The 25,693-nt window shown below is 48.4% G+C and overlaps 1 protein-coding gene across 1 annotated transcript in view; it reads left to right on the forward strand.

The window, feature by feature from the left end:
• RPS6KB1 (ribosomal protein S6 kinase B1) overlaps window positions 1–25,693 on the forward strand; it is a 526,632-nt gene that overhangs the window by 201,712 nt on the left and 299,227 nt on the right. Inside the window, exon 6 of the mRNA XM_085649414.1 lies at window positions 14,940–14,997. Within this exon, the coding sequence (XP_085505540.1) occupies window positions 14,940–14,997 (58 nt within the window). The remainder of the gene's footprint in view (window positions 1–14,939; window positions 14,998–25,693) is intronic.

Genomic DNA, 25,693 nt, shown 5'->3' on the forward strand with positions numbered 1-25,693 from the left:
TGCTGCTGCTCCAACCCGGCATCTTTTGTGGCCAGCAACCTCACAAACCCCGGAGGACCTGGCTACCTTTTGGCTCTAGTAGAGTAGAGGCTCTACTCAAAATCTGCTTCTAATCCCTGGCATCAGCCCGGAACCGCGAACCCTTCACACTCTGCACCCGCCAAGCCTGGCCTGTGCCGGAGTGAACAAAGACCACGAGGACGACCCCACGGCGACTGTGACCCAGAGTCCGTCACCCAAGGACTTCCCTCGACGCTCCTGACGACGCCTGCAGCCTCAGAACCAGGTGCCCCCAACTGCGATCAAGAGAGGGTAAGATTTCCCTACACCAAAAGGCACCCCTGCACCCGGCGCCCCGCGGCCCCCTGTGCCCAACTCCGGGGTACCTACCTATCCTCCAACTACCCAACTTACCTCTCGAAGTGGTGGTGGCACCTGAAGAATCTTCGTCCCCGAGCTTGCAGTCTTTTACTAAACCGGAGCTTTCCCGTTGGAATCAATTGAGCGCCCGAAGGCTCAAAAGCACCCTGCACCCAGCCGCCGAGTTGCCCTGGCAGTGTAACCTCTACACCTATCTACTTCCCCATTTGCCCTGAGCAAGTGACCAGGAGCCCAGCTCCCACAGCCGCGGGCCCTGCTAGTCAGCAGCCACCAACCAAGGCCCCCCTGCCTCCCATAGGATAACATTGGGCCTAACTCTCTCTGCACCCGGCTGCCCCTGTGCCACTGAGGGTGTAACAACTGTACCTACCTGACCCTGGGAGACCCCTGAGTCTATGCCCAGAACCTTAACTCTGCCAGTCGAGTACTTACCTTAGAGCCGATAACTCAATTTTCTCCTTAGGGTAACATTGACTGGTTTTACCTGAAATTTCTTCTAAGTGTGGACTTTTCAAAACTTAAAATATTCACCAAAAATCAGCCGAGTAACGAAATCAAAAATACTCCCCTGCTATTAGGTGAGCTCCCAGTGCTGGATCTTGGTACCCAGCACTGACTCTGAAAAATATTCACAACCTTACTTACCAGTAACCCAATTTTCTTCCGTAGGAAACCATTGACTGTTTTTCTGTGAAATTTCTTCTAAGTGTTGATTTCTGCAAGCTTTAAATATTCTTTAAAAATCGTATAAATTGAGGAGCCTAGCGCGCAACCAAGATGGCCGCGTAGGTGCGAGGCTCCCGAGGACCTCCGCAACCTCCTACGTTTATCCTGTCTTCATCCTGCCTCGGTTGAGGGGACTGTGTCGGTGAGCCTGAGCTGAGGTGGTACCCGTTCCCCGTTCTCGAATCGGACTTCGGGTACCGGAGTGAGCACCGATTGAAGTTTGCGGCCTACTTCTCGCCGGACCCCGGATTTGCGCTGGGGGGTGACCCAGTGGCAAAGTGAACAACAACGGCGGGCTGGGCCTGGCGAGTCGCGTACCCCGCACTTTTGCTTTCACTTTCGCACCCCCTTGCCGTCTCTGCAAGTGAGATCGCGGAGCTCTTTGTGTTGGTGTGGCCTCGCTGGGAGACCCTGCCTGCCTGCCGGCTGTGACCCACCCCGCCGACCTGGGGTGGCCCCCCGGAGCTCGTGGCCTTGATTGCTTGCCCTCTACGGCGTAGCTGGTGCGGGTGCGAGACCCGTGGCGATGGCCACGAAACAAGATGGAGATCGGTCGAAGACCAAGTCGACCCGGCGTGGCGCCGTACATCAGGCCAACATCATGGACCGCTATACCCTCCAGAAGGGATCTCCCGGCGGACCGCACAAGTCCTCTGAGGGCCCCCCTGATGTCCCGGATTTGCCCACGGATCTGACTCTGCAAGACGTCATGGGCGCCATTGCTGAGATGAAGGCCTCGGTGGGCCAGCGGTTCGACACCTTGGCGCATAAGATCGACGCGGTCCTCGTGGATGTCGGCCTGGTGAGGGCTGATCTCTCCAAGACCAACGACCGGGTTGACTCTTTGGCCCAAACCGCGTCGGGCCTCACGACTGAGGTGGCGGCCCTCCAAACGGAGGTGCACCGACTTCGTCAGGCGAGTGCGCTTATGGATCGGCGCCTGGAGGATTCCGAGAGTCGGGCCCGGAGGAATAACATCCGCATCATCGGAGTACCCGAGGGACGGGAGGAGGCAGCGGCGGATCTTTTTGTAGAGGACCTGATCGCTACCCATCTCCAGCCTCGGGGACTGAGTAAATTCTTTGCCGTGGAGAGGGCCCACAGAGTTCCCGGGGGAAGGCCGAAGGTCGGAGCCCCTCCGCGGCCTCTCATTGCCCGGATTTTTAACTTTAGGGACAGGGACGCGATCTTGCAAGCCTCCAGACTGCAAGGGCCGATTAAGCTGGAAAATATGGAGGTGAACTTTTATCCTGATTTTACCCAAGCGGTCCAGAAGCAGAGACTGAGTTTCCTGGGCGTCAAGCGCCGGCTCCGGGACATGAACTTAAAATACGCCATGCTCTTCCCGGCCAAGCTGCGGGTAGAGGTGGATGGTCGCACGCACTTTTTTGATCGTCCCGAAGCGGCCGGGGACTGGCTGGACACTCTGTCTGGGGGTAGTGATCGAGATGGTGGGGGGGGGGGGCGGCGGGAGGAGACGGCCCACTGGATCGGGACTGAGGGGTTGATATTGGGCCTCACTCTGGACGACTATGATGCCACTTTCGACCAAGCTTCTGTCTTTGTTCTTTCCCCTCCCTTGGAGGTTGTGTGGGGTCTAGAAGGGGTACTCTTTCCTCCTCTAGGGGGTCTAGCTAGTTTCATTATATAGGGGCGACAGGCACACTGCAAGTTGGGGGGGCTGTCTGGGCTCATGCAGGGGTGCAGGGAGGGGGGAGGTTTGTTGGGGCGGGTGGGTTGGGGTGGGGTGTTGTTCGTTTACACCACAAGGCAAAAGTATTGTTGTGTTATTTCTAAAGTGCTCTCTGGGGGACGAGTGGTGGCTTCTGTTTATGATGGGGGGTAGGGGACTGAGTCTGTTGTCCTGGAATGTTAATGGATTGGGGGACAGGATAAAACGAGGTGTGGTCCTGCAGTTCTTGAAGCGAATTTCGCCCGATATAGTTTTTCTGCAGGAGACACACCTCATTGGCAACTCCTTTTGTGCTATGAATCGACGGGGCTACCGCCTTGTGGCCCATTCAGGCTTACGTCTGGTTCAAGGGGTGTGGGCATTATGGTTAAGAACTCGCTCCCGTTGGAGATTGATGAGGTGCTCCATGACGACAGGGGACGTTACACGGTTTTGGTGGGTAGAATGGAGGGCAGAGTGGTCGTTTTCGTGTCGGTCTATGTCCCGCCGGGGCTGCAGACGACCACCTTTGCGGATCTGGGGCGCCTCCTCCTTGGCCTTCCGAAGGGGATTCTAGTGGTGGGGGGGGATTTTAATGCTGTGGTTTCCGGAACTGTGGATCGTCACCCCCCTAGGGATCTCCCCCGTGCCCAGGCGTGGTTGTCTGGCCTCTTGGATACCTTGGGGCTGGTGGATTGTTGGCGTCTGAAACATCCCACGCAGCTACAGTACACCTTCCATTCAGGGGCTCATGGTAGTCTCTCACGGCTAGATTATGTCCTGGTTCCGGCGGCGCATGTGGGGAGGATAGGGGAGGTGCGCCATTTGGCACAGGGTATTTCGGACCACTCCCCGCTCTTGTTGCACTTTGATATTCTTCCGAGGGGAGAGGGTAGGGTGGTCCCGATTAATCCCTGGTACCTGCGTGACCCCACCATTCGCGCAGAGCTGGTTAAATCCCTTAAGCGCTACTTTGACGAGAATGTGGGGTCTGTGTCATCGGCGGTCTCACTGTGGGAGGCGTTCAAGACGGTACTCCGGGGAGAGGCCTTGTCCCTTATTTCCCATTCCCGGAGGCGCGAGCGGGAGGAGGTGACCCGTGTTGAAGCTGAGATAACCGAGTTGGAGGGTGATCTAGAATGTGGGGTGACGGATGACAAATTACATGTTCTCCGACTCAAGCAAGCGGCCTATAAGGCCCTCGTCACGGAGGCGGCCAGGGGCCTCAGTAGAGAGCAACAGGGGAGACTGTATGATGTGGGTGATAAGGCTGGTAAATTGATTGCGTGGCTGGACAAAAAGGAGAGAGCGAGTCGAGTTGTCCCCTTGATTGAGAAACAGAATGGTGTGTGTGTCACTGAACCAGAAGAAATTGTCTCCTGCTTTGCAGACTATTTCCGTGGGGTGTATTCCCCGGTGTCCTCCCGCTCTGAAGAGGATTCCCATGCCCTGCTCAGAGATATCGCGCTGCCTTCCCTTTCGGAGGAGGACAGAGTGTCGTTGGACGCCGCTCCAACTTCCGAAGAAATTGCCCTCGCCATACGCTCAGTCGCTTCCGGCAAGGCCATGGGTCCTAATGGTCTTCCCATCGAGTTGTATAAACTGCGACCGGATACGCTGGCGCCGCATCTCCGTGCTATGTTCCTCGCGGCCCACTCGGCGGGTTCCCTCCCACTAGACCAGCGTCTAGCTACTATCGTGGTTATCCATAAGGAGGGGAGGCCACGGGACCGGGTCACATCCTATCGGCATATTTCGCTATTGAATGCGGAGCCCAAAATTCTCGCCTAGGTGTTGGCCAATCGGCTGGTCGGCGTAGTGTGTGACTTGATTCACCAGGATCAGTCCGGCTTTATCCCTCACCGCAACACAGCGCTTAACCTGCGGCGTTTGCATGGGGTGCTCGCACGTGTCCCGTTCATACGAGAGCCGGCCATTTTGGCGTCCTTGGACGCCACTATGGCGTTTGACACACTTGAATGGCCATATATTTGGGCGACGCTCGCGAAGTTTGGGTTTGGCCCAGGATTCATCGGTTGGGTAAAATTGTTGTACTCTGACACGCTGGCGCAGGTGGTTGTGAACGTGTCGGCTCCGTTTGAGCTGGGCAGGGGCACGCGACAGGGCTGCCCATTATCACCGCTCCTCTTCGCGCTTGCCCTGGAGCCCCTGGCGGAGTGGCTGCGGTGGGAACCTTCTATTCGTGGTCTCCGCTGGTCCCCCGAGTATGAGGACCGCGTATCTCTATACGCTGATGATATTCTCCTGTACCTGGCTTCCCCACGTAAATCACTGATAGTACTGGTCGACGTATTGCATTCATTTGGCCTTAACTCCGGCCTTGTCATCAACTGGGCTAAATTGTGCGTGTATGTTCTCTCTGGGGAGGATCCTATCCTTCCGCGGGGCTGTCCTATCCAGATCGCCCCGCGGGGATTTAGGTACCTGGGTGTCTTCATTACCCTGGACGCGGAGGCCCGATATGGTCAGAACTTGCTTCCCCCCCCTCCAGCGCCTGAAGGAGGATGTCGCGCGTTGGAGGCGCTTGCCGCTCTCGCCGCTCGGCCGGGCGGCATTGTTTAAGATGATGTCACTGCCGGGTTTCCTGTACGCTCTGCAGAACACAATGGACGTCGTCCCGGCGCGCTACTTTCGCGAGGTGGAGAGTTTGCAGCGCCGACTGTTCTGGGAAGGTAGACCGCGTATTGCCCTGGCGAAGCTGACGCTTCCGTGGTATGACGGGGGGATTGCCCTCCCGGATATCAAACGGTATTATTGGGCCTCCCAGCTGGCTGCGATTAATCACGGTCTGTACGGGCCCGCTCTAAACCCGGCCTTCGAAATGGATAAGATGTTACTGCCGGGTGGCGATTATAACCGAGCGCTTTACTCCAGCTCGCTTGACGCACGTCTGACGGGCCCCACGCGTGTCATGGTACGAGTGTGGCACGCGGCTAACGTGGCGATGGGGTGGAAAGATCGTTTGACCCGGGCGTCACCACTATACGCATCTGAGCAGTTGGGCTCCCTGTGGACCTCGAAGGGCTTTGAGAAGTGGGACATGATAGGCATCAGCAGGGTGGGTGATCTCTGGACGAGGGGGGGATTCAAAACGTTCGTGATGCTGCAGACAGAATTCCAGTTGCAGGACAGGGAGTACTTTCGGTATATGCAGCTCCGTCATGCGCTATGCTCCGTATTCCCGGACGTTGCCTCCATCCCGGAGTATTCCCCTCTGGAGTATAGAGTGCTAGATGGACATGTACCGGACAGCACGATTTCCTTAATCTATAAAAAACTTATCAATGACCGCTCGGGACTGCTGACTAACCTTCGTGAGGCATGGGTCGCCGATGGATTGGAGCTGGATGACGAGGACTAGGTATCTGCGGTGGCCTCCCCGAAAGAGGTGGCCATACCGGCCCGCCTTCGCTTCGTCCAGCTCAAGATACTCCATAGGGTCTATGTTACGGGGCCAAGGCTACTGCGTATGGGCTATGCTGTGGACGGGTTGTGTAAGCGTGGGTGTGGTTCTTTGGGGACCTTTCTCCATATTTTGTGGGAATGCCCGGAGGTGGAGCGATTCTGGCGTGGTGTGCATGAGGTCCTGCGGGTGGTTACGCGTGTGTCGCTGCTGCCCGAAGCGAGGAGATGCCTTCTGAATGTGTGGGAGCCAACCGACTACTCGGTGCCGCAGACGTGGTGGGTGACTGGGATATATGGTGGCCAAACGCGACATTGCTCAACTGTGGGGTTCCCAGAGGTCGCCGACTGTCTCGGCATGGAAGGATAACATGGATTGGTGCATGTTTCGGGAAAAGGTAGTGTATGTTGCGAGAGGTAAGCCTGGGACATGGGTGAAAGTATGGGGCCCCTGGAACGCCTACCGCGGGGGAATCTGTACCCCGCCGTTATTGCCCGATCCGTCACCGGCCCCGTCCCCTTAGCCAGTTTATCTCCCCGGTTCCGGGCACTGAGTCCACCTAGTCCCCGTCCTGACCTTTTCCCCCCCTTGATACTCCTATGGATTGGTAGGGTCCCCCCTCTAGGGGAGCACATGCTGCTGTTTCCGATTGTGGGTTGCCTTGTGGATTTGTTTTTTGTTATTTATATTAAAATGAAACCGTTATGTGGGGTCCGGATGGTGTGGCTACCACCGCTTCTCACTCCTGTGCATTTCCCTTTGCCGCGGCATGCACGCTATTGTTTGTATCACATGCTCCTCTTGCTTGCTAGCGGCCGGCCTGAAGGTTGTAGGCCCATCTTTGTATATTTTTTTAATTTTGTAATAAACGGTTTCAACAAAAAAAAAAAAAAAATCGTATAAATTGTGAAAACGTAATTACTTACCTGTTTTGGATAAAGGTCCCAGTACTGAGTCTAGGCACCCAGTACTGGATTACAAAAGTAACGAGAACATACTATACCTGCAACTTGAATTTTCCTCCATAGGGAATCATTGACTGTTTTCTGTGAAATATTTTCTGTGTCAACTTTTAAAATAGCAAAACATTGTCTAAAAATCATAACAGTAACTAAGTCGACTTTTATCACTTGTTTCTAAGTACTGTCCCAGGACTGAATCTAGGATCCAGTCCTGGAATCACAAAAGTAATCCCAAAAGTAATCTATTGCAAATAACTTGAAACTTCCATTGAACTCAATGCATTATTGTGTTTAAAATTGTGTTGCCTTTTGCAACCACTTGTAACTTTCTACGAAAGCCAATTGCATATTGAAAAAGTATTTATATAAAGCATCTCATTCTGAGAAAGTATTTTGATACCTATTGTTGGTTCTAAAATGAAACAAGCATATATTTTTTTATATATAAACCATTGGCTTAGAGGTCAGTTATTGAGTGTGTGAGACCATTTGCTGACTGAGTGTGTGCAACAAATGCTTTGCACTGTCCTCTGATAGTGCCTTACTGCTCGACCAAGCTACCACTTTAGAGAGTAAGGTTATATTTAACTTTAGCCTCTGCCAAACCTCTGGGGACTGTGGACTCTGTACATCCTGTACTTATTTGGGAACACTATATACAGAGCCACTTTCTCACACTTAGTCTCACCTCACCCTAATAAGTGGCAAATCCATAACCATGCGGGAAGCACTGCAGCGGCATAATCTCGTAAATCCCCTGCATATAGTATGTTGGAGATGATGTACTCCACAGCCATTCTCATGTGCCACAAACCTAAGGGCACACTGCAGAAAAGTAAAACTCAACAGCCGGCGCACTTTCTACAGAGTTGACGCATATTCATCTCTGTGGCTATGCACAGTCGCCTCAGGGTTGGTGCTTGTACCAGAGCCATCTTTGCCCTTCGTGAAGCTGATGCATGCTGATCTCTGTGCATTTGTGCGGTGATTCTACGTCAAGGCCATCAGAGTTATTGCGCTTCCTGTCCTGTTCACCACCGGGTGCAATGCTGTGACTTGCATCACTCCCTTCCATTTCTTGGTGGTGTGCATGTGATTCACCCTCCATCTGTGAGTTATGAAGAAACGGCGCAGATTACACTCCCCCACGGTTGTAGTGATGATGCAGAGCGTTCGCATGTGATAATGCTCACCAAGTGCGGCTTTCTCTGGGCCTGTTTTAAGCTAATCCCACAAACTACTGCCGGTGACGTAGAACTGGCGCACGTTGTGCACACCAACCACCCTTATGCTTCAAGAAGCTCGTGCATGACATAATTCCCAACCACTTGCGACCTTAACGGGGCTGGTGCGATCTACACCCCCGACTCCCAATCCGATGTGCGCTGACGTCACATGACGCCGGGTCATGTAATGGTTATCAAGCAGCTATTCTCTTCTACTTGCGGCCTACAGCTGGCGCGTGATGCATTTTTCAGGCTCACTGTTTGCCTTTAATTTCGGAATCTTCTACACTTCTGCCTGTAACTGTCTAAACAAGCCTTGTTCCTGCCAACGCTTTGTCACCTGATGCCTGTGATGTGGTGCAGGAGATATCAATGCGTGTGTGGGGCGGTGTCACTTGAAGGCCTGCCTTTCTCAGTTGTTTTTGTCACAGGGCAAAATATGAGGGGTTTGTCCGTGGCAGTCTCTTGCATTGTTACAAGCATGGTGCACATGTACACTTGTGAGTGTTGTGTCCTGTATATGCCCTCTTTGAGGGTTAAGGCCTACTTCTAATAGAAACACATGGTTGTGTTTGAGGTGAGTCCTTGGACCAGTACACGTGATACTATTTAAGCCTGGGTCCCCCAGGTGTAGGTAACACAAAATTGTTTGGTATTGTTTAACAGTGCATGCTACCACGGTATGTGTGCACAATACCCTTGTGAAGTTCACCACAGTTTTTACGAGAAAGTTCATGGCGGACAACTGGGAGTATTGCATTTTAACATTTTTGTACACCGTAACCATGTTGGGTGTGGACTCGCAGGAAAAGTGAGTTTAAATGTACACATACGTAATTATAGGAGCCAATGTCTTTTAACACCATCATCCATCGACACAAACATGAAATATTTTATTTTTGCAAGGCGCAGCATTAATATACTCAGTGTAAAAAATGCACAGTGAGTTTTTGGAAGGTGGTTGGACTGGGCTGAGCTCTTTCTCACAGATTCTGAATGCTGATTGACATTGCTGATTTAAATCATACAGTGATATTTCGCATTTCTGGCTGCTGGGTTACAGTAGCCGCCCTAACTCGCATAAACGTATGAGATAAAGCACTTCTTGTTTACTTATGTTGAAAAGCAGCATTAGCCGTGCCAATAGAGCAGAGACCCAACTTGTGATGGCTGCTACATAAACCAGCATTGGCATAGCCAATAGGTCGTGCCTTTGGAACCTTTATAAGTGTTTAGCCAGAGCTATTGGCTTTGCCAATGTCTTTAAGCTATGTTGTAGAGCACTATGGCTGCTGTGCAGCATGTTGAAAAGTTATGATAAAGTGATACAAGCATTTCTTTTTTTTTTTTACCAAGAAGCCATTATGTACAAGTGAATGACCCTATTAACCAAGCATTGGCATAGCCGATAGGTCTCGCCTTTGGGACCGTATAAGTGTTTAGCCATGCAACAGCTGATGTTGTTGCACTAAGGATATTGTACTGCATAACTAAATACTTATAAGGTCCCAAAAGCGCAACCTATTGGCTATACCAATGCTTGTTTCTATACTTTCATACGTGGATCCAGAGCTCCTCTCCTCAGGTTTGAGGCAAATTTCTATCTCAAATTTTTTTTTCAATAAGGGCAGTGTGTTGGGGTATTGCACCATTTAAAAAGTCATGGTTTAAGCCCTGCCACAACTGTGACAGCCGAATATCGATCGATTACAGCCCCGCCCCCTCCCCCCGCCCCCCCCCCCCGACTGTCTTCATGGTCTGTTTCATAGGCACGATTCTGCATTGTGCAACTAGTGTCTTAGACCCGAAGACAATCCAGAAAAATATGTTCAGTTCTTTATGGCTTGCCCCTGAGAGTCTTATTTAGTTTGGTGGTGGTCAAGAGTCAGGTCTGCTTCCTGCACTTTACCTTCTTCAAGTCCTCCAAGGATACAAGGAATAAGCATAGAAGCAAGAGCTTAAGCAAGAAAAGGAACATCTCAAATTAACCATGGAGGTGATCGATGGACAAGTTATCGCCATTCTTAAGTTACCCCTCACTTCTCTAGAACTCAGATGCAGCCTCCTCACTGAGGGTCTGCAGGTTGCCACTCTCGGTGTGGAACAGTTGTCCCCCATTTAATAAATGCCTTTTAGAATCTGATTTTTTTGGGCAAAACCACAGCGATAGGAAACAGAACATTGGCTAGGATTTGTAGGCCACAACTGGGGGACTGAGCATTTGTTTCGGTCCACCCGTCATCAAAGAGTCTTGTGGTACAGGCTTTGCACTCAACCCAGCACACTTTCCTACCCACCTGCCAGACTCAGTCCAAACAACTGGAAGGAATGGGGAAGAACATATTCTCCCGGTGGGCAACCTAGTATTCCATTCATTCAACAGCACCTGCCTTATTAGCTGCTCATTCCGCTTGTGGCATATAGCAGCAATGATCCAAACCTTCCTGACCATTTGACGGATCATTTTGTGGAGGGCGTCCACGATGGCCAAGAACGTGTCCACGAATATCATCAAAATGGATCCAGACATAGCAGATTCAGTGGTTAGATCTATGGGGTCCCTTATGTAGCCTTACGCCATCATGCCATAATGTGGTAAATAGGTTTCTGTAGGGATGACCATGTCACACGTAGTACTTTAAAGTTAGAATGGCCAAGGCCCGATTTCTTGGGCTAAGGGTTCAGACAGTGCCAGCCTGCAAAGATCAGCCAGCAGTAGCAGTTCAAGGCAAGGGGTTGCCAGACCAAGCCTTCCTCTTCACCAGCTAGCTTCCTCTTGTAAGTGCATGTACTGACCATTAGGGAGTGGGTATCCTTCTTTCAACAGTCTTCGAAGGCCATAACATTTGACCAAAAGGTCTGTAAAATTATAGAAAGTGGCTGCACCCTATACTTCTTGCAGTAGATTCCCCCCCCCCCCCACCCTTAGTCCCCCCCAAATATCTCACCCCAACTGTCCCTTCCTTTCAGTCAGAGGAACACCCACTGATACTGCAGCAGGAGGTCACAGCCCTGCTACAGAAAGGAGACGTGCAGTTTATGCCGGAGCAGAAAAATGGGCAGGGGTGCAACACTTTGAGAGACTTTGTCTGATCCTAGACTTCAGGCCTCTGTACTTCTTACTGTACAAGTTGTTCAAAATGCTGTGCCTGGCTCACATTTCTGAGGCACTGGAAGCAGAAGTCTGGATTTCCCTCGGCTTTCAGAACTCTTACTGCCACATAGCAATACTGTGGTCGCACAGGAGATACCTGCTGTTTGTGATAGGGTTCTCTCACTTCCTGTTTGTGATCCTTTTGTTCAGACTGATATAGGCACTTCAAGGCTTCACGAAGGTGATTCTGGGGGTTGTGGCTCGTCTCGGGTGGTGTGAGGATCCCTGTGCTCTCATATCTAGACAGCTTGCTGCTCAAAGCCAGGTTGCCACAGCTGAGGTTGCATCACCTGCAGGCAACAGAATACCTCCTGTTAGAGTTGGGATTTTCTATCAACATTCCCAAGTTTCACCTAGAGCCCTCTCTGGGCCACCTGTTCAAAAGGGCAGCAGTGGATACAGCACTGGATTCAACATAACTCTAAGCCTTCACAAAATCGAGGATGCGGGTCATTCGAAATAGAATTCCGTCGTTTTGGACGGAAGCTAAGGTTTCAGTTGTGATGGTTCTGCAACTGCTGGGTTTTCTGACTTCTTCCATTCTCCTTGTCATGCACACACACTGGAACGCGAGGACTCTCCAGTGGTGCCCTAGGAGTCAGTGGTTCCAGCACAAGAGAAATCTGGTGGACACGGTTGGGATCACCATGGACACTGCAGCGGACTTGGTCCGGTTGTTGGCCGAGGAGAGCCTAATCTAAGGGATGTCAGTTTCCCCTGTTGCAGCCGTGGCCAGTGTTGTAACTGATACATCCATCCTTGGATGGGGTGCATATCTGTGAGAACTGGCAATGAGAGGCTTCTGGTCTCCAGATTAGCAGCCTCATCACATCAACCTCCTTTAACTGAGGACAGTTATACTGGCACTCATGGCTTTCCTGTCTTCCCTTCGCCGGTAGTCTGTTCAGATCTTGACAGGCAATAAAGGTATACCAACAAACAGGGAGGAATTGGAGTCACATCTCTGTCTGGAACAGTTGAGGCTTTGGACTTTCGTGCACCAGCATGGAATGTGGCTAGTCGCCAACCATAAGATCGGCTTTCTGAACACCTGGACCGACAGTCTCAATCAGCAGAATCATACAGACCAAGAGTATCATTTCCATCCATAGATGGTTCAGGACATCTTTGTCCAGTGGGGCAAGTGTCAGGTGGACGTCTTTCCTGCTTATGACAATTATTATTGCCCAATGTTCTGTCCTCGCCTGTAGTCCTTGCAGGGAACCTTGGAGGATGTATTTAATTTGAAGTGGAATTTTCCTGTACACTACGGTAGCTCCCATGCACCTGGGCCTGGTCCAAGAGGATTTTCCTCTGAACCAGAGGAATGAAGCCCTCTTCGTTACTAAGGGTTGGCCAGAAGAGTTTGCAGTCCCCTTCATCCTCTTCCAGTGTTCCCTGCTCATTCTTCCATTCAGGCCGAAACCTCCTCTCCCAGTCTGAGGGGTAGGCTCTACACCCCCCTTCTAAATCCTACACTCTTTCCTGGAACAGGGAAACCTGCACTGTTTCCAGCTGCCAACTGACTTAGTTGATGTGATCCTGTGTACTCATTTCCCCTCAATAAAGCCTATCTATTTTGCGAGGAAGACCTATTTCTCACTTGGTGTGCTGAGCCTCATGTGGACCCCTTGCAGACTCGTCTGTCTGAGATCTTCTAGTTTGCTCTCTCATTTGCCCAGTGAAGTTGTGCAGTGAGCACACTGTCAAGGAGTACATTGCTGCCTTGTCAGTATTTCTATGCCTACAAGACCAACCACCTCTATTTTTTTTTTCACAGATTTTTATTGAAATTGAAAAACATAACAAAGCAGCACTTTCAATTGTACCATATATATCAATGCACTTAACATCGTATGTTGTCCAATCAAATTGAGCATTTCTTGTCGGGAAAGAGAACATCCAATAAAGTGAAATATAGAGGAAATCACCAATGCAATTCAAAATGTGTGCATGTTAACGAAAAATCAAGTGACCAGTAAATGGGCATGCACCAGGTGAGGTAGATGAGACGTAAGACCCGCCTCCTTTAGTGATGACGTTTATGAAATGGCTTACTATTATGTTTGCGCCCCAACGGAATCTGAACTTGAGTTCGACTTTTTTGATGGGTGCTTTCTTTGAGCCCTTTTACAGTTGTGAGTTTCATTTGGTATCAAGACTTCTTTTTCTGGTTGCCATACCTTCAGCAAGACAGGTCAGTTAGTTCCAGGCACTTAGTGTCGCTCAACTATTCACACACTTCGTCCCGGATAACCTTGTCCTCTGAACTAAAGCAGCTTTCTTCCCAATGTAACGATTCTTTGCTACCCATTACTCTTCCTTATACACACCCCCCGACCCCACTTCATCCAATCTAAGAGGAGCGGTTGAACTGACTGAACTCCTGGCATGCAGGTAACTATTCTATCTCAAACACTAAAAGAGATCAGGTCTGATGACCAGGTCTTCATATGGTACTGGGCAGCAAGAAGGGGAAAAGCGGTCTGGAAGAATAATTTCTCATTGGATTTTGTTCTGCATCAAGATGTGCTACACCTTTGCAAAGGAGGGGTCGCTGAGGCGCACTCCATCAGGGCAAGTCGTCTTCTGCACCCTTGTCAAGGGGAGACCCTATGTCTGAGATTTGCATGGCAAGTGCATGGCTTTACCTTCACAACTTTACCAACCACTACTGTTAGGGTTCATGAGTGAGGGGGTAGACGTTTCGCAGTCTTAATCCTCCAGAATGTCCTCATCTGACCATTCCTTCAAAACCCCCACCAGGTAGGGGCACTGCTTGGGAGTCTATTGAAGAGATGAGGAATCTGCAGGTAGAAGTATCCATGAGGAGAAAGCTGCTTGCCTTCGGTAATGATATTTTAGGTTGATCCTCATCTTTCTGCAGATTTCTCACCAATACTGCCCACCTACACATTCTGAAGGATAGTCATAGGCACGTGATTACCAAAATTGCTACACTGCACCGCCTCTAAGGATACGGATAAAAACGAGCTGGTGACTTGCGGTGCTGGGGTGGAGGCCATGTCGATATAGTGAAGTCTCCACTTCTGGCATTGAGATGAAGCCAGCACCCCCTGCCAGCTTGGAGGAGCTTTGTCAAAGGTTTTTGAATACCGACTAGCACCTGGGATATTCAAGAGGTGAAGAATCTGCAGGTATGTATGTATCCAACATAAAGATAGTTACCGAAGGCAAGCAACCTTTTCTTTTTGGTTATAAGACACTGGAAGGGCACTCAAAAATAAACTTTGCACAGTTAACCTTATTGGGCTCTATAATAATATGCAAAAATGGGTAATCTAGGCTCCTATTCTTCAAGCTTTCTGGAATAGATTTACATGCATTATTTTAATGGTTTATTAACGTTGTATTCTATACTTTTCTCATACAGGTGGAGAACTGTTTATGCAGTTGGAGAGAGAAGGCATTTTTATGGAAGATACAGCTTGGTAAGTACTAAAAAAAAAAGCAAATGTTTTCTTCTCCGACTCATATTGGAAATTGGCTTGGAGTTGCGGTAGTGTTTTAACAATAGGAAAAACAATCGCAATGGTGATGCGAATTGTCGAAGTGCAACATTTAGTTCAGATTTTTACTGTGTACATGTAGAAGTTAAATTTTTTTAATTAAGTATTCCGGTCTCTCTTTAACATCAAATAAGAGCATTGTTGGCAATTGGCCTTCTGTTTTTTCCTGATACTAGGCGGAAGATAGAAACTGTGATGCAACGACCCTTTATCAAAGGGGCACTTTGCTAGTGTTACACCCATCTTACAGATCCTAGCAGCAGGTCTGCCAGAGTTCAGATGAGGATTTTAAGGTTCTAAATAATTCGCCGAAGTGTAAAAACAGAAGCATACTATAAACAAATGCGCCCTGTGCTAATAGGTGTAGGGATAACTATGTGAATAAAAGGATTCCACTTGAAAAGGCCTAATAAATACGCTCCCATATGCAGGTTGTCATATTCTTGTATTGGAATACCGATTCAGTTTTAAACAAATCTCTTCAACTTTCACAATGACTTGGCCTCATCTAAGCGCTCCCAACACAGTCCTGCTAGGGTTTTTCTTTAACTGCCTGGTTAGTGATACAGGGGAACTTTGCAGGATGACCCACTGTCTTTACCTCCACCCGGCAGTATAGCAGATGCTTCTCTGATGCCCCGTTCAATTAGTGCCTGAATCCTACAATGGAGTTGAATTCCCGTTTTCTGCCATATTGCACTTGTCTGCTGGGATTCTACAATAATTCTCTGTTGTCCTGTTCCCCATAGTCCCCAGCCTTCTATTCCATATTCTCCAGCCTTGTACCCCGTTCTCTTCCAACCCTGCTTCTTCATTGGTGAATTTTCGACATGGGATTTTCTCAGTGCTTGTGCCACCTTTACGTCCTGATGGTGACCCCTTAAATCACTCATAATTGAAACGCCATCCGCACTATCGTGCAAATACTTTTTCTAATTAAACGGCCGCCCAGGAGCACTAGAACTAACCTGTTCAGTCGCGCCTCCTCATTCCTCCCATCCCAAAACATAATCAACCAGATTCATTTGAGCTTCTTCCCGTTCCATTCCGTAGAGATAGCCCTCACATGTCGCTAAGTTAATCACCTCCACTCACCTCATTCATTTTACACCAGTGCAATTCTTGACTTTCTGCAGATGTTCATCCTGTTGGTCATCCTTCCAGGCTAGTGACCCAAGCTCTTAGTCATCATAGGAAATCTCTAAAGGCCCTTCTGCCTTCTATTATTTCACAATATCAGAACTACTTCAACCAGTCCGTGTTCATCAGGACTCCGTTCTCACTCTGCACTCCTGCTGACAGAATCACTTTTCATTTCTCATATCACTTGCATGCTGATAAGCATTGACAGAGACAGCGAATACAAGTCTCATAGTTACAGGGGACTTCAATATGGTTCTGGGAGGGCCTCAAACAAGGGACACGCCGCTAGAAGAACTGTTTCTTGCATGGGAAATCCCACAACAAGTAACAAGTAAATGGGGCAACCAAAACCGGCTGTCAAGCTCAAGCACTAGGCGCTAGAACACCTTAATTTGGCATCATTAAATGGCCGCTTTGCAAATGACAGCCTCTTGTCAGCCACTTTTCACAATTCAACAGTCAGCTCTTCCATAGATTTTACATTCGTATCCCTGCACCTCTTCGCGAAAATCACGGACTTCCAAATTGGCACAGTGTCAGCTAGTGACCATCAGCCCCAAGAAATTGGCCTTAACTTCCAGGGGGTGGTGCAAGCCAGATCAGCGACAAACATGGATTGCTCACTGCAGGTGGCACAAAAAAGAATCCAATCCAACACGTCAAACCTGGAAGGCCTCGCGATTGACGCAAAAAGCCGGTGGGAAAAGTGCATTTCAAACAACACTGAGCACCTGAATGCCTGGGAACACTTCACGAGGAGCCTGGGACAGGCTCATACGAGGATATCCAAGACCCGTCGCCAAAACAATAAAAGCCAAGGAAATAGAACTGACTCAACTGGCAACTGCAGTAAGGTCTTAAATCAAAACAACAAGATAAAGCTCCTGAAAAGCAACATCAACAAACTGCTGCGCAAACTACATCGTGATGGACCGGAACCCATAATTCAATTGGAGATGCATGACTTAAAACAGGAAAAAAAGAGAATAATCTGGCAGGGCAAAAGGGAAGAAGAGGAAGAAATGTGGGCAAGACTTCTACACGACGCTAAAGGAACCAACACAAGCGGAAGATTCTGGAAAACAGTTAACTCACTCCAGAACTCCAGGTCTCTGACCGTTGACTCCTATGTATCCGAGGAAGCATGGGCAAATCATCTACAGGCACACTTCAATACAGTGCCACAGCCCAAACTAACCAGGCGACTGGTTAATGCCAAAAACAGCCCATCACGGATGCCACAAATTGGAACCAACGCTTTTGCCTCTACGGAAAAACAAATAAAAAATAGGATCGCGGTGGGGAAAGCAGAGGGGGCGCCAGGCCCTAATGGGATTCCCCCTATATTGTACAAACAAAACCCGGATTACTGGGCAGCAGCCCTAGTGCCACTCTTCAAGCAGATAACAGACACAGCAACAATCCCAGCGTCATGGAAAGGCTCCATAATAGCACCAATACATAAGAAGGGCAATGTAAAGGACCCAAAAAGCTACAGACTAATAGCCCTAATCGACAACGAAGCCAAATACTATGCTAGTCTTCTACTAGAGGAGCTTCTGGACTGGACAGAAGAAAACGCAGTAATTCCTATCACCCAGACAGGATTCCGCAAACAAATGGGCACAACAACAAACATGCTAGCTCTCTCGCTCCTCATTGACGCCACCAAGGCAGCTAATCTCCCCCTGTACGTATGCTTCATTGACTTCACCTCAGCGTTTGACACTGTCAATAGAAACTTACTATGGTCAAAACTGGAAAAAAGGAACATACCACCAGGCCTTCTTACACAGCTGATTCTACTTCACACGGACACATGGGTCCAAGTCAAACTAGGACCAGGAGACTTCCTCTCAAGAAAAATAACGACCTCGAAAGGCCTAAAACAAGGTTGTGTCCTAGCTCCAACATCTTCATGTCCGACCTGGCACAGCTGTTGGACGAAACCAACTCACATGCCCCTACCCTAGCAGAACACCAATAGGGCTACAACATCTGATGAACAAAACGTCCAAGTACTCGACAGACAATAACCTTATCAATCTTTCAAAAACCAAAACAATGAGAATTAACGCAAAAAGACCATCAGCAGGATTCCACTGGCACATGGGAGGGTCCACACTGGAGACAGTAGAAGAGTACAGGTACCTGGGGGTGATCTTTGACAGAAAGGGCTCATTCAACCAGCAAAAGGAAGCAATAAAACGGAGAGGCATTAGCGTAGGGATCGCACTAAGGAACCTCAAAACAAAAACGGCCGGCCGAAGCTTCACACCTCTGCTTCAAGTGCTACAGGCAAAATTAACACCGGCCCTGACCTACGGAAGCGAATGCCTCCAGGAAGGGACGCCCAGCAACTGAACAGCACAATAGCGAAGGCCATGAGAATAATCTTCAGTCTGCCCAACCACACCTCCCAGGCACAAATTAGGCTGGAATTTGGCCTGAGAAATCAAACTCTAGAGTGAATGGGTGCCTATGCCAAAAGCTGGCACAAGATACAGAGAGAGGAATCCACAAGATTAAATTACCACCTATGGAAAGAGATGGAAAGTAAGAGCAAGAGCGCGGCTGCGCTATACCTTAACCACTCCCTAAATTCCTTGAATCTTCAAGAAGCCTGGACGAGTAGCGGATCTCATAACATCTTCAAGCAATCAGTCAACAAATCAGTTAGATCCACGTCATTAATCGAGGACAAAGCAAGCCTAGCAATCCGTGCCCATGGCTGGACAGTTATCCAAAGCTACTCAACCATCCTCTGTCAAAGCTATCTAGGAGTCTGGTTTACCAGGCGCACAAAGGAGAAGTTCCTACGTTTACGGCTGGGCCAACTTCCTGTGCAAAACCATCTCCCCCCATGGAAAAGACCCAAAGAAAGCATCAACTGTCGGATTTGTGGGAACTCAAAGGAAGACATCTTGCACTTACTATGTACCTGCAAAGGTCTGGACGCGGAGCGCAGATCCCTTCTAAAAAAGCACTTCAACAGGCTGGGCATTAGAACTCGCCGGCAGACAGTAAAGGCCTGCTTGGACGGAACGAACATCCAATTTGCATGCCATGTTGTCAAATTCTTGGACAAAGCAGAAAAGAAACAAGAATGACAGAGGGTGAAAACTGGTCGACACCAACTAACGAAGTAAAACCCAAAAACCGATAAGTAACTATTTCACTAGACATGGATAATGGCTTGATTCCCGAATGGTAAAAACAGGCCACAACAACACTCCAGGGGACTGTCACGATCCAACAGACCCAGTAACAAAATACCATAGCTTGGCCAACATCCAGGCGTAAATCAAACAGACAGTCCTTCTTTCTTTGTAATCATTTTAATTACTTTTTTCCTTTTAATCACTCGAAACTAATTTTGCTGTATATACACATTTCTCATTTTCTTTTTTTAAACATCAACTGTAGTTAATCCATGGTTTTTATATGTTAATAATTGCAATGGTTTTAATTAACTGAGCAATAAAGACTTCTTCTGTGATAAGCAAATGCTGTTATATTTTAAGTCAATCACAGTCACCTGTCATTTTAAAATATTCAACTCTCTCCGCTGCCACACACTTGAGGGCCTCTGGTCACTAGCTGTTCACTCCTCCAAGACCGAGATCATTTACCCACACCTCCCAGTCCTCTTAGAAAAGCCCATGATTATCGCGCTCATGAGTACGCTGAATTATTGTTACTGTCTTCTAACTGATCTAACCAATTAAAGTGTTGCTACTAGAATAATTTGCTGCCTTTTCACATATTAGATCCCAAAGATACAGGCTAGGTTGGTCCACTGCTAGATATCGAGCCTACTAACATTTCTCACTTGTGTGCAAAGCTATCCATGATATGGTGTCTGATTATTCAGCTATGATACTCTAATGCCATACTTAAATCTGTCATTCTAGATATACTAGTGATACTGAAAACCTCATCCCTCACGTTTTTTTGCGGTCTTCCCAGAAGCTCGGACCACTATTTGTGAGCACCCTCCCCAGCCGCATATGACTATACGCTGCCCTAATGAATTTAAACAGAGACTGAAATCTCACTTCATGGAACTCAAAAGCTTAGGCTCCTGACCATCGAGTCTTTCCTACCCTCCACTCTGACTTATCAGATTTAGCCCTGCCCACTCACCCCTGGTTTAAATAGTTATCCTGTGAATAAGTGTAGCCTGTCTTTTTTTTACCCATGAACCATATTTTCTTGCGTAACCACCAAAAACGTCTCCTTTCCTGTTGTAGCTACTTGGTTATTTATATAGAGCATCTGTTTGAAGAGGTCCTGAACATCAAAAAATGCAAATTGCAAAATGGAGACCATCGTGTTTTGTTCGGGATCACTGGCTGATTCTGTGGCTCTATTCTCCACCTCCATCTGTTTCCCCCATCAACCTTGGAGTTTTGAGACTGCACGCCAACCCTCATCCCCCCTGACAGTCCATCTATTGAGGCCTTTATGGATGTTTAGAAGTCAGTAGACATACATATGTCTTAAAGGACGGTGGTGTTTACTGAGCTACGGAACCTCAGAATCATTTTTAGTAGTTAACGTTGAGAAGTTTAATTTGAGGCACCATGGTGTCGTTTTCCATTGCTCTTTGCCTGTTTGGCATCTGTTTTGCTCCTCGAGCTAAACCCCCCCCCCCCCCCTCTCCACATCACCCCCCACCCCCACCCCCTCGCCGAAAAAGACAACTAAAAGTTTAAGAATCTTAGTATTCCAGGTGGTGCCCCGGCTAACTTTCGACCTTTGCTACACACATTTCAAGTCTGTGAGTGTTTAGATGTAAAAAACAAAACAAAAAGGAAATTAAACAATTCTAGGCTTCGACTTAGTTTCAGAATGCTAGCTAAATTTCTTACTCCAGATCCATTGTGATAGGATTATCCCTGTATGGAATTTCATGCAAAAATGACTTCCCTTAAACGTTGGCTTCAAGTCTGCCACTAATCTTGCACGCAGCCACTGGTCCCTTGATAGCTTACAACCCTTTCTTTCAAGAACCAAGTCCAGAATTGAGTATGTAAGCAACTCACTAAAGAATAACATTAACGTTTTAGAGAAACAGACCATTAATAAATCATCAGTGTATGTATACATAATAATTATTCTTAAACAGTTTGTAAATTAATTTATAATTCAGGCTGTCGTTTCTAGCAGTCTTTGTAAAAAGCAATTAATTTAATATACTATTTTCCCCATTGTATGCGATTGTTTGTGCACCAGTGGATGTCTGCATGGGATCTTATGACTGACACCAACCGGTGCACCACATTGCTGCATGCATATGTGTAGGAAGCTGGCTCTGTATATACTATACCAAAATGAGGTATAGTTTGCACAGAGTCCAGTGGAACCCCAAAGGTAGGCAGAGGTAAAAGTAGATCGCACCTTACTTTATCAGAGGGTAGTGTTAAGCATTTGTTATACACACTCAGGCAGCACTTGATATCACACACTCAAAGACTGAACTCAAACTAATTTGTTTGTATAAAAATATTTAGTTATATTTATTTTCTAGAACCTAGCAAGCCTGGTACAGGTACGTGTAAATGGTTCTTTTCAAGACAGGTTGAAAAATACAAGCAAGCTGAATGAAAATGTCTTAGTTACAGGTTTGTAAATCTTTTCAATACTGTGGAAATTACTGTTAGATTACTTTTGATTTAGTTTCCAGATTACTTTATGGATTACTTTTTCTACTCAGTGTGAAATGCCTAGATATCTAACTGGGATATTTCGGAAAGAAAAGGTAAGTAAAGCAGGTTTTAGTAATTTGCAGTTTTTCAAGTTCTCATACAAAATCAACTCCACACTTAATTTTTTTTTCCAAGGAAAACCAGTTAATGTATTCCTAAGGAGAAAAATAAAGTTCACCATTTGCAGGTAAGTACAAGTTTGTGGGAGTTTTTATTCTGGGGTTAGAACCAGGGTTCCCCCAGGGTCCGGGATGCACTCTGGAAACACCCTCAGTAGCACAAGGGTGACTGGGTGCAGAGTGCTGAGGCCCAGTGTTTTCCAATGGGGGATATGAGATTCTCTGGTTGCAACTAAGACTGCAGACTTGGGGACGAAGATCTTCTGGAGGTGACCATCGGTTGGAGAGGTAAGTTCGGATGCCTGGGGATGCTGGGACACCGTCGGTAGGGCCATCCGAGGCCGTGGGACGTCTGGTGCAGGGGTGTCTTTAGGCATCAGGTTTTCTTAGCAGCTTCGGTAGTGGTCGGGGGATCCTCCAGAAAGGGGTTGCAGGCTTTGCTTGGAGATTCAAGGCAGGTCAGAGATCACCAGATCTCTGGTCAGGATCGCCGGGGACACCTCCTCGTGGTGTTGGGCCACTTGAATTCCGGCCCTGGGCGTCTGGTGCAGTGTGGGGTAGACTCGTGGTTTTGGCTGTGGCCTGAGTTTGTGGGTGAGCAAATACGGTGCTCACAGGAGACAATGTCTTTGACTTGGAAGTCAGGGCAGGTCCTTTGGGTTCTTGCGGCTGCTGGCTGCTGGACATACTGGGTTTTCGCAGGAGCAGGTTCGAGATGGGAATAGGCCGGTAGGGCTGGGACCAAGTCATTGGGTCTCCTCCTCCTTCACAGTTTCAGCATGGCTTCTTCGGTCCTTCTCTTCTCCTTGTCGGATCTTGTCTGAGGAGGCAAGGTTCAGGGTTGCCCCTAAATACTAGATTTAGGGGCGTTACAGGTAAGTAAAGGTTGGGATCAATGGGTCCCTTCCTTGGGGTGGGTACACCCCCTATTATGCCACCCTCCAGTGGGAGGGAGGCATATGCCTCACTCTGGTTGGCTGGGTCCCCCCATCTGCAAGATGGCGTGGACTGAGAGTTGTGCTTCACCTCGCTTCTCCCACCTGAGGGATGGGGTTGGCAAAGGTGGGCACACCTCCCTGCCTCACTTGGTTTTACCACCGCTTCTTCCGCCAAAAGTGGGGGTCAGAACAGGTGCGGGCCAGTTGCTGGAAGCAGGAATGACCTGGGGAAGCTCACAAAGGCGGCAAGCCTTTAAAGCGTCCCCTTCGTGTACTCTGTCCATCCTGGGGGAGGAGGCTTGGCACCTCTTCCCAGGATGTGCATTGTTTCAGACCCCTGAGAGCAGCAGGCTCTTGACCCAAGGGCCCAGTAACATGTCTGATGATGGCAGCAGGTGAGCAATGTTGGGTCGTTTTTCAGGTGGCATCTCTAAGATGCTCTCTGAGTGTATATTTCATTAAATCCCAAACTGGCATCAGTGTGGGTTTAATGTGCTGGGAAGTTTGATACCAAACTTACAAGTTTTCAGTAAAGCAATTATTTTTCAGTAAAGCAATTATAGTGCTGTGGAGTTTGTAATGACAAACTTCCAGTACCATATACTCTTAATGGCTGCTTAATGTATTTAGGGGGCGTTTTAGTGGTCTCGAGGTCAGTAGCCAATGGGCTACTGACCTTAGGGTGACTACACCCTTGGTGTGCTCACCCCACATGGGGGAGTTGGCATACTGTATTTAGGGAGCATTTTAGGGGTCTTGAGGTCAGTAGCCAATGGGCTACCGACCTTGGGGTGACTACACCCTTGGTGTGCTCACCCCACGTGGGGGAGCTGTCACAATCCCTAATCCTGATTGGAAAGTGCCGGTTATCTGCAAGATGGCAGACACTGAAGAGTGGGCTTCACCTCACCTCCTCCACCTGAGGGGTGGGGTTGGCAGAGGTTGGCACACCTTCTGGGTTGTACCAATTTTTCCAGTCTGTCTTCCCACCAAAAAGGAGGAGAGACGGGAAGGGGGCCTGTTCCTGATAGCGGGAGAGGCTGAGGGGGTAGGGGGGTCGTTTTACAAAGGCGGCAAGGCCTTTTACCTACACCCCCCCCCCCCCCCCCACACACACACACACACACACAGATGGTTCTTCCTGGCCTGGGCGAGGTGTGACCACAACTGCCCAGGAAAGGCTTAGTTTCTGGGCTCAGGGAGTGAAGGCTCCCACCCCAGGGGTCCAGAAACATGTCTCATGGTAGCAGGCTGATGTGTACCAGTTAGGGGACCACCAGAGGCTGGCCTTTTTTCAGGGGGCATCTTTAAGATGCCCTCTGAGTGCATTTTTCATTAACTCCCACACTTGCATTAGTGTGAGATGTATTTATATATATATCAATCAAACTTCCCAGTTTTCAGCAAAGCCTTTATATCTATATATATATATAATATATGTGTATGTGTATATATATATATATATATCCACTAACTTATGATAGGCAGCCCACAATCCTAGTGGACCCTATAGAACTGAGGCTGCCAGAATGCACAACCCATCCTAGTGGACCCTATAGAACTGAGGCTGCCAGAATGCACAACCCAGCATCCGAACTAGGCCAAGAACCTCAAAGGCCTAGGCCATACTGCCTTGGAATTGAGTGCTTTGACCTCTCAGCACATTGGGGAGGTATTTATCCTCTAACAATCTATATCTCTCAATTGCATATTGCAGTGATTGGGTGGAGGAGAGGGTGAGACAGCAATGGTGGTTCTTGTTTCACTAGTATTTTAGGTATGTCTCCTAGCCCATACTTCTTTCCGAATCCAACTAGGGACAATCTCTGTCTCTCCATCCATTTGAAGTTATTGCTCCTTTGGCTCTGCAGTGAGCCCCACTCTCTTTAATATCAAAGTGGCTTTAATAAGTTGAATTGGCCTTCAATGTTACCGATATGCTGATGACCGGTAACTGATAATCTAATTTGAGCTCCATCCATTGAGCAACGATTTCATGATTGCCTCCTATATGTTGCTGCCTGAATGTTTTGTCATCTCAATCTCAGTACACCTTCTCTCCCTTTGACAGGAGACAGTTATTTTCGCAATTGGTATCGCCTCTGTTGTGGTTCTGGCGGCTCTGCATTCGGGAGCTCGTTAACGCACCTATCGGGCCTTCTTTTCGGACTTTGTCCCCCTAGAATGCACAGACCATGATGGAAAGGACTTCTTTTCAGTACTCTCCTCAGAGTAACTTGAAGTACAGTGGACGGACGATCAGCAGGTCTGCAACCTCTTGTTTGTTGTGGGAGCATGATGAGACCTGCTTGCCACCCTGCTGGCTTTTCAGTTCTAATGGACCCTCAATCGACTTCTGCGCACAGTCAACTATAAATAGTTAATTACTCGGCTGACTGTGGAACATGACAACCCATTTTACTGGGCCTGCAAGAGGAGTTGGACTCTCGGCAGAGACTTCTCCTTATTTGCTTACAAATGGGCAAGATTTCTGAAAAACCACCACTAAAGATGCAGGTGACTTTTGAGGACAACTTTTTCTGGAGCTCCTACCACCTTCAAAGCTGCGAAAACATCATGTTTTGAGTGCAGACTTGAACTTATAGGATGTGCTATTGGCATCAGAGTAGTGCTTAGAAGACATGGCTGGATGCAATCACCCAGGGTTTCAGGAGATACCCAAGTGTCCCTTATGGACATGCCCTTC

The sequence above is a fragment of the Triturus cristatus genome, chromosome 3_2 (assembly GCF_964204655.1).
Source record: "Triturus cristatus chromosome 3_2, aTriCri1.1, whole genome shotgun sequence".
In the NCBI taxonomy this organism is placed as follows: domain Eukaryota; kingdom Metazoa; phylum Chordata; class Amphibia; order Caudata; family Salamandridae; genus Triturus; species Triturus cristatus.